Source organism: Hemiscyllium ocellatum, chromosome 7 (assembly GCF_020745735.1).
Source record: "Hemiscyllium ocellatum isolate sHemOce1 chromosome 7, sHemOce1.pat.X.cur, whole genome shotgun sequence".
Taxonomy (NCBI): domain Eukaryota; kingdom Metazoa; phylum Chordata; class Chondrichthyes; order Orectolobiformes; family Hemiscylliidae; genus Hemiscyllium; species Hemiscyllium ocellatum.
The window spans coordinates 88,380,754-88,396,211 of NC_083407.1; the positions used below are offsets into that span (position 1 = coordinate 88,380,754).

The 15,458-nt window shown below is 37.5% G+C and overlaps 1 protein-coding gene across 2 annotated transcripts in view; it reads right to left on the minus strand.

Moving 5' to 3' along the window:
• Window positions 1-15,458, minus strand: part of LOC132817538 (diacylglycerol kinase beta) — a 519,975-nt gene that overhangs the window by 278,927 nt on the left and 225,590 nt on the right. For both annotated transcript variants that reach the window (XM_060828035.1, XM_060828034.1), the window contains one exon: window positions 9,434-9,604. In XM_060828035.1, coding sequence (XP_060684018.1) covers window positions 9,434-9,604 — 171 coding nt within the window. The remainder of the gene's footprint in view (window positions 1-9,433; window positions 9,605-15,458) is intronic.

Sequence of the window (15,458 nt, forward strand, 5' to 3'; positions counted from 1 at the left end):
ATCCAATGAAGTCCGTTTATATCCTAGCCAAATTATCAGGGAGCAATGTGATTATTGCTTAAAGTACACTAGGTTAAACAATTACTTTAAGATTGTATGGAAGAGACAGATTAAAAAGAATGTCAAAAGAGTTAAGAAAGAAATAAAGTAGGGAGAGATTAAAAGATCATTGTGAAGAGAAACCTTGGATGAAATTAACAATGACTGAAGAATTCCAATATCTTGTCTTGCAGGACAGTTCCCACATCTATCCGAAGTAGTAAAAGACCCACATAGATCTTCATAGGAATTTTATTTTGCCACTATTCAAATGTCATAGTAATTTTTCTTCCAAGTTAGTATTTTAATAGCTTGCTTGAAAACTACTTAGTGCTTCTCATTAAAATTTTTAGAAATCCACAATAAACTGTAACTTGCGCAATTACCTGTTTAAGCATGCTTTTCCACAACTTGATAATCCAATGCTGAATGCACTGGTATCTTTGACAAATTAGATCAGCAATTCAAGACATTTGCTTCATTACAGCAGTTATAAGTTTGAACTACCATATGCATAGTTTTCACCTTTCATGTTCAATTGCATTTAAAAGTAGGAATGATAAATATATTTCAAAACAATTAGTTTTTAAAACAAATTCACAAAGAGAGCTTTGAACAAACACTGGACATTTCAAAACATGTAACAAAAAAGAACTGCAATGGCTAGAAATCTGAAACAAAAATAGAAATTGCTGGAAAAACTCAGGTTTGGCAGCATCTGTGGAGAGAAAGCAGAGTTAACGTTTCAGGTGCAGTCACCCTTCACACTTCGCATCAGCTCTGAAGAAGTCATCTGGGCTTGAAATGCTAGCTTGCTTGCTCTCTCCACAGATGCTGCCTTACCTGCTGTGATTCCAGCATTTTTTGTTTTCACTCCCCTTCTTAGGACTGTTCTGAATGGTTTTATCTCCGCAGCCAGACCTGCTGAGTCTGTCCAGCAATTTTTGTTTTTATCTGAAATAATTTTACAGCTAATGATGCAATTTTGAAGGGTAGTCATTGTTACAATGTAGGAAATGCAACAGTATGTGGACAGAAAGCCCGTACAAATAAAACAAATGTAATGATCAAAAAATTTGCTTTCTGTGATGCTGACTTAGAGATAAAGATTCCCTGAGACAATGGAAAGAGTGTTAATGGGAATTTTTACATCCACTTGATGTGACAGACAAGTCCTTGCTTTAAATCTTGTCCTAAAGACAGTACTTCCAACATTGCAGCACATTGTCAGAACTGCACTAGGGTTTTCTGGACAGGTTTTGTCTGCTTGCTGGGGTTTGGTGTTGAGAAATCAGCGGACTGTGTTCATTGGGCACCCATTCTTTCTGAAAACACTGTCTAGGTGATTTTCCTTTGCTTTGTGTAGTTCCTCTGTGCTGCAGTGTGTGGTGATTCATTGAAATAATGTTCTAATGCAGCTTCATTTGTGGGTGTTGGGATGATTGCTTCTGTAGTTCAGTATTTGGTCAGTACATGTTGTTTTCCTGTAGTTGCTGGTTTGAATTTCCCCATTGGCTGTACGCTCTACTGCTATATCTAGGAATGGCAGAATGTGGTTGTTTTTCTCCTCTTTAGTGAATTTTATGCCAATAAGGGTATTATTGATGATCTTGAAGGTTTCCTCTAACTTGTTTCATTTATTAATGACAAAGGTGTCATTCAAATTGCGAACCTCTGTAGGTTTTTTTTATTGAAGGTGAAGTGGGTGGTAAGGCATAGGTCCACTAGCTTGATGACATTGTCATTGCTGATGAAGTTGGTAGTGTTTGATGTATGTGTCTTTGGTTCTTCTAATAACATAGTCAATGTTTCCTTGGTCAGGTTGAAGTTGATGGATGTGAACAGGGCTGTTATGGCAAAGGAGACCATTATTTCATCCTCTTCTATCTTGGTGTCTTTGATAGTCTTCAGGAATTCTTGGGTGGAGTGGATGGAGTGGCGTGAGTCTTCTACTAAGTGTTTTAATTTTTGGTGTAGCTCCTTGGTCAATCTGTAAGTTGGTGTTCCAGGTAGCGAGAACTATGGGTCTGAGGAGGACTCCTGGTTTGTGAATTTTGGGTAATCTGTAGAAGTGTGGCGTGTTGGATCCATATGGTTTCATTTTTTTGGAAGTCGGTCTTATTTATTTCTCTAGATGTCTGAAGTTTTTTTGAATAGGGCTGTGATTTGGTTCTCTAGTTATGGGGTTGGGTCTATCACCACTTGTTGGTAAGTGTTGGTATCCGGGAGTTGTGCGTTTACTTTCTCAACATAGTTTCTTTGATTTAAAATGTCTGTCAAGCATCCTTTGTCTGCAGGTAGGATAACAATTTTTTAAAAGTCTTTCTAGCTCTTTCCTTTCTTGTGCATTGAGTGTGTTTCCTTCCTTTTTCCTGCTTAATATTGGTGTGACTGTCTGTCTGATGGTTTGCTGTGTTTCCTCTGTGAGTTGGTTGTCTTTCAGTGTTGTTCTTCTAATGCTGCTAAGAAATCTTTCTTGTCCGCATTCTGGAAAACAACAAACTGCCATTCCTAGATGTCGCAATAGAGCGAACAGCCAATGGGGAACTTCAAACGAGCATCTGCAGGAAAACAACACATACTGACCAAATACTGACCTACAGAAGCAATCATCCAACACCCACAAACAAAGTTGCATTAGAACATTATTTCAACAATCCACCACACAATGCAGCACAGAGGAACTACGCAGAGCAAAGGAAAATTACCTATACAGTGTATTCAAAAAGCATAGGTGCCCAATGAACACAGTCCGCTGATTTCTCAGCAACAAATGCAACAAGCAGACAAAACACATCCAGAAAACCTAGCCACTCTCCACTACATCAAAGATACCTCGGAAATGACAGCCAGACTACTCAGACTTCTTGGCATCATGGTAGACCGCAAACACACCAACACACTAAACAGCAGCTAATGAACTTGAAAGATCCTATATAGACAACAAGCAACACTAATGTGATTTATAAAATACCTTACAAGAACTGTAACAAACAATATATTGGACAAACAAGCAGAAAACTAGCCACCAGGATACATGAACATCAACTTGTCACAAAAAGACATGACCCACTCTCACTATTATCCTTATTACGAATAAGGAAGGACGCCAGTTCGACTAGGACAACACATCCAGGGCAAGTCAAATAGAGACACACACGAGAATCCCTAGAAGCATGTCATTCCAACCAAAAATGTATGACCAAACACAATGACTTGGATCCTATTTACCCTGAGAAAAAGAACCAGAAATGGTGTTGCCACAGGAAACTGTGTCACCACAGGAAATGACACCACCAACCCAAGGAAACCTAAACACATAAATAGAAAGTGGGCCATATCAACAGTGCTTCATCCAGAGACTCAGTGATAAGGTTACCTAGTATGGTGACAAAATGTCTGAAAAATGAACCTTTCAGTTCAGCGAGCAAACCTACATTCAGAAACTCAACCTGAGCTACAAATCTTCTCAAAACTCACTAATATTGAAGGGTAAATAAATTGGTTGTACATCAATAGAAAACATTTTTGACACGTTTTTCTAATTGGTGCTAGATACAAGTTCACACATTGATTTGGTCAGCTCTTAATTCGCTTCAATGTTTACGTGGAGAAGTTTATTTTCATCCCTGCTGTAAAATTTATCTAATCAAAAATTACAACAGATTTAACTGAAAACATGCACATCCCATGGCAGTAATACATATAACTAGCAGAACGTAGTTTAACATTCCTCTGAAATAAAAATGCCTTAAATTAAAATATTAAACTCCATTACAATTCCCATGCTTGATATAATATTACAATAAACTTAAATATCGGTTACAGACACATTTAAAGTGCAGCATTTATTCAACCTATGCAAGAAAAATGAGTCTTAAGCTAGTGACACAAACAATGTAACAGCTGTACCCTGGTCCTGTGACATCATTTCTGTTCTACAGCAAAGGACTGCGATTACATAATCAATCTCGATGTTCCAAAAAATTTTTAAAATACCATTCAATTCAAAAAGGCAAAAATATAAATGAAATCTAATTGTGTAAGATTAAAACAAAATTTTTAACCCAAGTGTTAAGAAATCAATGCAAAACACATTAACTGAAAGCATTAATGTCTCAGTTTTAAAATTCTTATGCTTGACTTGAAGACCCTCTATGGCATCATCCCTCCCTAACACAATAATCTCTTTCAGCCCCACAACCTTCTGAAATATCTGAGCTAATCTAATTCTGATTTCAAATCTCCATGTATCTAATTGCTGCACTACTTTAGTTGTTAAAACTCTACATTCTGTAATTCCCTCCTTTATAGTGTTATACTTAAACAAGAGAGATGGAGTGTATAACTCACTCCTTAAAACCTATATTATTCACCAAACATTTAGTTATTTTTCCTTATATGTCCTTCTGTGGCAGGGTGACACACTTTGTTGTAAAGTGCTCCTGTGAAGTGCCTCAGAATGTTTTATTACAAGACAAATATTGTATAAATATGCATTGTGATAGCTGCTGTTCAATATCAATTACCTTCTTTGTTCCAATGTGCTGCTACATCTTTCAAACACAATGAATAACTACAATACATTCTATATAGATCCTCAACATTTAAAAAAAATCAATTACTCAATAGAAAATTTCCTACAAACGCAGTACCTTGTTACTGTATTCAATTCATTGCATGTCTAACCTACGATCCCGAAAGCACTAGCACCACTGTTGTACTAAATGTTCAACCAGAAGATAAATACACTTAAAAATGTTTAAATTGATTTGGTTTTGTAAATGTGTAAAAGTGCACATTGCTTAGTGAAAAATTGCAGAATATTTTGTCCTTTTTTAAAATGTTGCAAGAGCTAAATCAACTTCAGGTTTTCACAAAAATAAAACGCAAATATATCCTCTACAATTATATTATTCATTTCTAAATGAGCTAATACTAGCAAGTACATTTGTTATAGCCCAAGATCTGAACACCCAATGTCAAAACTCAACCTTTCAGAGAATTTCATATCAAAATCTTAAAAGAGTACTCTGGTAATAAAGTCTAAATAACACCAAATGTGGGGATAAAGTTTGCATTTCATTATTTAATTCAAAGTGATTAATGGACAGTTTGTGGAGTCACAGACACCGGTAATGTGGGGTAGAGTTATACTCATAACCTTCACTGTGGATACTTGCACAGTAAATCAAGAGTGAAAATGTGATAACTACATTCGATCGAGATTGTGCAGTATCCCTTTCTTTGCAAGGTGAAGCAGTTGATTTGATTCGGACATTTCATGTATACATCACCATTGATATCATGTCTCAAGGTTGATCATGCATTTTTGATAATTTAAATAAAGGCAGTGCCATATGCAACCAGCAGTAGGGAATCCAAATTACTTTTCATTCAGACTGCAGGGTTTGATTTAAATCAAAACAGTTTGAGTTCAGATTGAATCCAGCACAGTGGGGCGGCCTATTTAATTTGGTCTCACTCCAAGGTGATTATGTTTGTGCTGTTTTTAAACAATCATCCACTGAAAACAAGGACACATTTTTACAGTCCAGGTTTAAAATGTAAGCTACTATCTTGTCAGGATAATTCAGATATTAGCAAAACTGTGCGTTGTTCTTAAAATTTATTTTTTGTTTTACTCTATCATGGCCATTATAAATTAATACCCAACATTCGAATTCTGGGTTTCTGCTCGTGAGTTAACTAGATACACTGCATAACCACAATCTTAGAATATTAAAGAACAACCACTTGGCCCATAAAGTCTATGTTGGCTCTTTTGAGTTGCAATATTTACTTTTACTGCTCTGGTCTTTGCCGTATTCTTCCAATTTGCTTTTCTTCAAGCATTTAACCAATTCCCTTTTGAAGGCTACTCATTGAATTTGTGTCCATCATCCTATCAGGCAGTGCATATGATTTTAATGATTCAGTGCCTAACAACATTCTTACAATCACAGAACAATTATGGTATGTAAGACGACCATTTAGCTTGTGTGCTGGCTCTCAAAATATAGTTCTCTCATAACTTAATATATTCTTCCTTTTCATATCTGATCCATGCCATGATTTAACCTGCCTCCATCACACACTCAGAGTGCATTTTAGACCCCAACCAATTACTGTATAAAAAAGGGTTTTCCTCACATTGCCATTGCTTCTTTTCCCAATTATCTTAATTGTGCCATCAATTTCTTGATCCTTCACGAATGGGAATTGTTGCTCCCTATTTCCTCTATTCAGATACTTTGTAATTTTGAACACTTTCATCAAATAACTTCTCAACCTTTTCTTCTACAACCTATCTACAAAAGTGAAATTCCTTGTCTCTAAAACCATTCTAATGAATAATTTCTTCACCATCTTTAATATTTTTATATTCTTCCTTAGGTTTGGTGACTAGAAATAGAAGCAATCGTCTAGTTGAGGCTGAACCAGTGTTTTATAAAAGTGTTGTCATAGTTTCCTTGCTCATGTACTCCATGTTCTGACAGATAATGCTTAGGATGCTGTACTTTTTACTCACCACATCAACAACATCAATCTCATCAATGCTCTTGGGCATCACTTCAAAAACCTCATACAAGTTAGATAAGCATAATTTTTTTCTTGACCCATCCATGTTGATTTTCCTAAATGACCTGCATTTGCACAAGTAATTATTCATTTTGTCTGAAATTATTCTTTTGACAAACTTCCCCACCATCAATATTTAACAGACTTTTTTGTAGTTGTTCAGGTTATCTTTATGCCATTTTATAAACAAAGGTGTAACATTCACAATTCTCCGGTAGCACCTTCAGTCTGAGGAACATTGAAAAGTTACAGTTTGCATTTTTACAATTTCTATTACTTCCCTCATAATCCTCAGATCCAGCTTATTTGGTCCTGGTGCCTTATCAACTTTAGTACAGGAAGCCTAAGTAACACCTCATCCTTATCCATTCTAAATCTTTCAAGTGTTTGAACTCCCTACTCTTTTACTTTGAATCTATCTTCACCAAGGAAGGAAGTCAAAGTATTAAGTAAATGCCCAATGCCTCCATATAGTACATCATTTTCAGCTGGACCCAAACCTCTCTTTACTACTCTTACTGTTTATATCCTTATACTAGACCATTGGTTCCTTTTATATTTGCAACCAGTGTCTTTTCAAATTTCTTTTGCTTTTATTTGCTTTCTCAATTGTTCTCAATCTTCTATGTTCAGCCGAGTTCTCAGTTCACTTGATCTCTGAGTGATGTTGACATTGAGTTCTTTATCTTCATCTCTATTTCCTTTGTCATCCAGGGAACTCTGGATTTGTTTGCTACCTTTCCCCTCTGTGGGAATATATATTCACCAGATCATTTCTGACAAATCCCATTTTTGCCAGTAGTGGGATTAGGGGTGACAGAGGTCTTGATTCATGTGCTGGAAACTCAAATCTGGTCATTTGAACTCAGAACAGAGTTGAAACTGACACCATTTATGCTGCAGTAAGGGTCTCAGAATTGGAATCATCACAATACGGACTAAGAGTGGTTGTACAAGTTATTGAAGGTTGATAGAAGTTATATGCAGCAAGCAAGGTAGCCACCCACTTCAGTTTTGGAATGATTAGCTGTTGGTTTGAGTGTTTGTCCTGTCATGCCAGACTTATTTAAATCACCAGCCCCTTAAATTGAAAAGCTTGCCCATGTCATTGAGGGTTAAAAAATTTGATCTAGCAATTGCAACAGCTCTTTGATATTACCCTATGATTATCATTACATCATTAATTCTTGGTGGCTTTACATGACCTATTATCTCAGTAGGTTCACAGTTTGAGTGACAACTCAGAGAGATTATTAAAGGATTAGCTCTTTTTGATGTGGAGGCAAATCCACATCAAATACAAGTCAGTCTATGTAAATGATTATTGGACTTAAATGTTTGAATGGACTTTAATAAATTGAGGTGTTTATTAATATAGTAAAGATGATGTTTGATATTTAGAACTTTGTTTTACTTAATCACAAGACAGCTCCATAGGTCTGCCCATGGTGGCTACTGGATGAGTTGGCATGGAGTATGTAAGGGCAAAAGATTATCAATGAATTGACATGAATTGGGACATGGGCTATAAAACACTGGGGGCAGTTGGCATGTGTTGGAATAGAATTGATAGTGATGGGGCATGGATTGGCATTGTGTGTGTGTGTGTGTGCAGTGTGAAGGGGTCTGAATGTCACTTGCGAGATGATGTAATAACCTGCAAAACAACAGGGATGAAATCCTAGAAAATCCAGACGGACCCATTAAACAGTCTACTTCACTACTTAACAGGCCCGGTGATTAACTCTAATCTGCATCTAGAGACTGCAGACACTTTCACCCAGAACATCCCCACCTCCGAAATGGAGATCTTGAATGAAGTGGAAAACTTAATACTTTTGCTTGCATTTACATCTATTTTTAAATGAGATGAGATTGGTTGAATTTCTGTGTACCTATAGATTTTTCTGAGCAATAGTGAAATATACTATGTCTTTAGACTCTGTACCTTTTAATGAAAAGATTTGAGTTAACTCCCATGATTTTGACTGGAGGATTTATTAAACTGATTTCTGTTCACTAAAATGTTTGCCAAGTGTAATTTATTCTTACGTAGGTATAAATTTATGATTAACATTACATGACATAATTCCAGTTATCCCATTATTGCTGTAGCAGTGTACAATTGATCCTCTATTCAATTCTCACTTAAATGATTTCAAAATTCCTCATGGATTTGTTCCAGAAGTAGGCTACAGGTTACAACCCAATTCTATCCTGTAATCATTAAAATTGGATTATCGCTGATTTACTCTTTGTCCATTATGTCAGCATTAGCAATTAGCCTATCATAGTATTATGGAACTTTATTCAATGTCTCTACCTTGCTACATCTTGTTGCATCTTCAAACGTATTCCTCAAAGTCTATCTCAGGTTGCACCTCAATTTCTGTACAGTAATGGCGGCACGGTGGCACAGTGGTTAGCACTGCTGCCTCACAGCGCCAGAGACCCGGGTTCAATTCTGGCCTCAGGCAACTGTCTGTGTGGAGTTTGCACATTCTCCCCGTGTCTGCATGGGTTGCCTCCGGTTGTAAGGGAATGGGTCTGGGTGAGTTGCTCTTTGGAGGGTCGGTGAGGACTTGTTAGGCCGAAGGGCCTGTTTCCACACTGTAAGTAATCTAAGCTAATCTAATCTAACACACTTCTCCATTTTCTACTTTGTCCAGTGCCTCACTAAGGGAAGATTTGCTACATTTAAGCTGCGATATAGATGCAACTTGACGAAAAGTGCCAATGTACTATTTCCAGCATGAAATTACGGTACTGTATTGGCCAACTGCTCATTTCAATCAAACATGCAGAAACTTACATTCCAACTTGTCTTCAGCTCGTCCCCGTTCCAATAGTGACAGATAACAGACAATATCCTTTAGAAACACCACTTGTGGCATCTGTGATTGTAGAATGTGAGATGGTGTCTTTAGAGGACTGTGACTCTTCCGAAGTGCTAAACTCATCTTCTTGTCTAAGCATTTTGTACCTATGGAAAAATAAGGAGCAAAATCAACTTAATTATGTTAAATGCTCTGACACAGTCACTTATAGATTGGGGAAAGAGTGGAGTTGACATGAATGTCAGTAAATTCTATAGCTTAGCTTGTCTGTAGAGGATTTTAAAAAAAACATTATGTCCTTTTAAATCTAGCAAGAGTGGCAAGCTGAAATTGAATCCTATTGTATTAAACTCATGACATAAACCACTGATACATATCACTAAGCAAGGAATGCAACAACATAGAACACTAACCATTTAAACACCAAGGAACTCAATATCATTGATGCATACTGACAATACCGAGAAAACCAAGTGTCATTGGTGCATTTGCACAGATAAATGTAAAAGAATTAGATAGTGGTCAGGTTATCATAGATATTCATTTGAGTGGACACTGGTACAATGGGTGAAGACATGAGAAGTTTGGTGATATGGGTATACTCCTCTTTCAATGGACATCAAAAATATTTATCTGGGGCACCTTTGAAGGAACAATGATCCATACTTGCTTTGTATCTCAATGTCCTGCTCTGTTTGTAGGGTGAACAGATAGATTTACAGCAGCTTTCTACTGCACATGTATAAAATGGGCCTAAGGCAAGGATAAGGAGCTGAAGGAATGTGCGAAGCATACTAATCCTTGTGTTGATAGTCTCGAAAATGCTGGTTTTGTCACTGGTATTTATTGCAATAAAATGAAGTGGACCTAATAATCATGGTAGTGGACTGACTAAGAGAGTTTGAGATGAGCTAAGTGTGTTAAAGTACCAGTTCCCCCCCCCACCAGTATTATATTGATGTCACTATTATGTATTTTGATATACTGTGATTTAGTGTGAGCATGCATAAATGTAAAGATAATAATTCTATCAGTTGTCAGTGAGTCACATTGCTGTAATTATACTAGATTGTAGAGTGTACCTATTACCATTTTTTAAAATTACACATTGTGAAGAATAAAATATTTAATTGTAAACAAAAACGCTATCAAAAATATTCTTTTCTCTTAAAGCCAAATAAGCTTGCAAGCAGCAACAAATACCCACTTTCTCATACTCAAGAAACTAGCTCCTGGTACCATGTTGAAAGAACCATTGTTAGTACAGTATTTGGTCCTGTTCTGGCTTTGTTTGAATCAAAATTATTTCAAACAAAATAATGTCACATAATTCTTTACTGATAGATCATCGTTGAAGAAATAAGCTGCCACTGGAATACTTTTTAAAAAATTCTTGAACTGTTCTCGCCAACAGATTGAAAGATGTTTTAGTTCAAATACACTACAGATATTTGTACTCACGTACTGCAAACATTTTTGACAATTCATTTTCCTGGTAAATGCATTTTTCCGTTCCCAAGCAATACTTAGTCGACTGATGCAGAAGAATTGTACCAGTGTTGCTTGTTCTTTGTAAATGACCTTGCTGACTAGCTGCATGATTGAAGCCAAAGAATATTTATGTGGTGAAGGGCCTCTTTTTCAACTATGCTCTATGTAGATCACTGGGTCTGTATAAGTTAGTAATCAACATAACACATTGTTTTCCAAGTTATCATCTCAATAAACTGTAAGTATATATTAGGGTACTAAATTGGTTAGGGAGTGTTCAAATAAGAGAGGATGCATGAAAAAGTAAACATTTAGTGGAAATCTGAGGAAAGAAATAGTCTGTGACTGGATTGTTAAAAAAGCTTTCACATCACCGGAAACTGGGATTCTGTCAATAGGTCAGGTGGTGTCACAAATACTTTCCAGAGTTCAATACAGATGATCGTGCAGCACCACTTCGGAACTACAGCATGTTGTCAAGAGATGAATTATGGGCAGACTGGGAGACTGACTTTCATTTTTATTGAATTAAATGCTACTGTCAGTTCTCTACACAAACAACATCAAACGTTTTTCATTAAAAGCAGTTAACTTTATTTTGGGTGTCATACTTTCAAGAGGTAAAACTTCTCTTTAGTTATACTTCTATTAACTGGCTGCATAAAATGTTGTTTTTTTCTTATTAACTGCTGACACTTTTCCAGGAAGTAGTAAACGTTTCTAGTCTTTAATTCGAGTGTCAGGATCAAACTTGTGATTATTCTGTATATGAAGTGTCAATAATTTGAGTCGTGATGGTAAAATGGAGAGAATATACAGAGTTTGGCAGGAATTTAAAAATGAGTAGTAATATCTGGATTACTCCCGGTGCTGCGAGCTAGTGAGGGTAGGAATAGCAGTATAGAGCAGATGAATGCATGGCTGAGAAGCTGGTGTGTGGGAGAAGAATTCACATAGTTGGATCATTGGAATCTCTTTTGGAATAGAAGTGACCTGTATAAGGATAGATTGCAGTGAATTGGAAAAGGGAGTAATATACTGGCAGGGAGATTTGCTAGAGCTGCTCAGGAAGATTTAAACTATTAAAGGTGATGGGGTGGGGTCCAGGGACATCATGAGGAAAGAGATCAATCTGAGACTGGTACAGTTGAGAAAAGAAGCGAATCAGTCAGAGCAGGCAGGGACAAAGCAGAGAATAAGGTAGATTAAGATAAAGGAACAAGATAAATTAAACTGCATTTATTTCAATGTAAGAGGCCTAACAAAGAAGGCAGATGAACTCAGGGCATGGTTAGGAACATGGGAATGGGAATATCATAGCAATTACAGAAATGTGACTCAGAGATGGATAGGACTAGCAGCTTAATGTTCCAGGATACAAATGCTATAGAAAGGACAGAAAGGGAGGCAAGAGAGGAGGGGGAGTGGAGTTTTTGATAAGGGATAGCATGACAGCTGTACTGAGGGAGGATATTCCTGGAAATACATCCAGGGAAGTTATTTGAGTTGAACGGAGAAATAAGAAAGGGATGATCACCTCATTGGGATTGTATTACAGACGCCCTAATACTCAGAGGGAAATTGAGAAACAAATTTGTAAGGAGGTCTCGGTTATTTGTAAGAATAATACAATGGTTATGGTCGGGAATTTTAACTTTCCAAACACTATGGCAGTCCCAGTCTATGTTAAGGGTTTAGATGGAGAGGAATTCTTTTTAAGTGCACAATAAAATTTTCTGATTCACTATGTGAATGTACCTACTAGAGAAGGTGCAAAACTTGACCTACTCTTGGGAAATAAGGCAGGGCAGGTGACTGAGGTGTCAGTGAGGGAGCACTTTGGGACCCGCGCCCATAATTCTATTAGTTTTAAAATAGTGATGGAAAAGGATAGACCAGATCTAAAAGTTGAAGTTCTAAATTGGAGAAAAGCCAATTTTGAAGGTATCAGACAAGAGCTTTCAAAAGTTGACTGGGGGCAGATGTTTGCAGGTAAAGGGACAGCTGGAAAATGGGAAGCCTTCAGAAATGAGATAATGAGAGTTGTACAGAACATCGGTTAGGCCACTGTTGGAATATTGCACGCAATTCTTGTCTCCTTCCTATCAGAAGGGTGCTGTGAAACATGAAAGGGTTCAGAAAAGATTTACAAGGATGTTGCCAGAGTTGGAGGATTTGAGCTATAGGGAGAGGTTGAATAGGCCGGGGCTGTTTTCCCTGGAGCATTGGAGGCCGAGGGGTGATCTTATAGAGGTTAACAAAATCATGAGGGGCATGGATACAATAAATAGACAAAGTCTTTTCCCTGGGGCGGGGGGAGGGGGGACTCCAGAATTAGAGGGCATAGATTTAGGGTGAGAGGGGAAAGAGGTAAACGGGACCGAAGGGGAAACTTTTTCACGCAGAGGGTGGTACGTATATGGATTGAGCTGCCAGATGAAGTGGAGGAGGCTGGTACAATTGCAACATTTAAAAGGCATCTGGATGGGTATACGAATAGGAAGGGTTTGGGCTGGGTGCTGGCAGGTGGGACTAGATTGGGTTGGGATATCTGGTCGGCATGGACGGGTTGGACCGAAAGGTCTGTTTCTATGTTGTACATCTCTATGACTCCTACTGTATTTGAGATCATGAACCTAAAAAGGAAGCATCTGAGATGTGGTATAAAAGCTACATATCATAGTTATAGGAGTAAGCAAATAATCTGTAATGCTATATTTGATTGAGAAGGGAAGTGCACACAGAACACAGATTCTTTAAAACTATGGAAGGTAAGGTAAGGACACATGGTCAAACTAGTAAAATGCAATTACACATTGCCAGCAATGAAGAAAGTTACAGAACATTTCTAGATGAAGGAATTATAACGGTCTAATAATAATGGACCAAATGCCTTTCCTCATATCATAGCAACTTATGTACACACTGCAAAAAAAAATCCAGATAAAGAAGACATTAAGCACAACCAAATCAAATCAAACTTGTTTATCTCATGTATGTAGCCTCAGCTGACAATTTTCTGAAAGTAATCGAACAGCATTGCATTGTTGGAAATGCTATCCTTCATAAACATATTTATTGTCTACCCAAAGGCATATTTGCAACAGTGGAATTCTCTCAGTTATTTTGACAAATATTTCCTTTTAACCATCATCACCAACAAAAAAAACCTGGTCATTCTGCTGTGAAATCTTGGAGTGCACTTGTGTGTTTGCTTACACAATAAATAATTTTGCACTTCTAAGTAATTAATTGTAGATGAAGTGATGAGGTATTGCTGAGAAATGTGGTAAGGTATTATGAATATGCAAGTTCATCTTTCTGCAGTGTCACAACATAGCATGACAATATTCTGGATGTTACTGATGGGGTGCATTACACTGATGTGTTGCATTTTCTCCCTCCACCCCCACACCCCTCCTCAATACAAACTGGTTCCAATTATCTTTGTGACAGATTTGCAGGTTGATAGCAGCGTGGAGAGATCAATGAAACATGTGGAAGATTGGCAAATGAATCAGCTCACAGCTTGTCTCCTTAGACAATGAAATTTAAGATAGAGAAATAAACTGAGCAATTGACAGAGAAGCTAAAATAGTGAATTAGAGTCAAATGCTGAAAGAAAAAGAGTAATACAAATTAAATAGAGAGATAAAAACACAGACTAAAGGAAAATAAATTCATGTATTTAAAAAATCTTAAAATCTTTAGGGCTAAATTACAATTTATTAGAATGAGTGCCAGTAGATTGTATCACCTCACCCTGGGCCTTCAAGATTGAATGACTTGTCAGGATTATAATTTTCTCCAGGAAGTTTAAATGCATTTACACACAAATCCAGCAATTTCTTGAGTTTTAGGCAGATTGATTATAAACATTGACATCAATAGCGGAGCAGTCCACATTGCCCATCATTTTCTGCTCATTCACAACTTATATCTATTCTTCACAAAAAAAATGCCAGTATTTTGTAAATGAATAATGGCTACAGTCAAAACTTGCCATTATTTTATGCTTAGCTGATACTGAGTATCAACATTTTTGTTCTTAGCTCCTGCAGGAAAATCTGCCATCTACACCTGACCTGGCCTATACATTCATTCATTTGGTTGAACTGGTCCTCACCCTTAACAATTTCTCCTTCAAATCCTCCCATTTCCCTTCCCACATGGTTGAAGATGCCCTCCAATGCATCTCATCCACATCCTGCACTTCTGCCCTCAAACTCCACCCCTCCAACCATAACAAGGAGAGAAACCGCCCCCCCCATCACTTTCCAACCTACCAACCTTCGCATAAACTGCATCATCTGCTGACACTTCCACCAACTCCAAACGGACCCTACCACCAGGGATATATTTCCCTCCCCACCCATTTCCGCTTTCCGCAAAGACTGTTCCCTCCGTGACTACCTGGTCAGGTCCACGACCCCTAACAATCCACCCTCCCATCCTGGCACCTTCCCCTGCCACCGCAGGAATTACAAAACCTGTGCCCACACCTCCTCC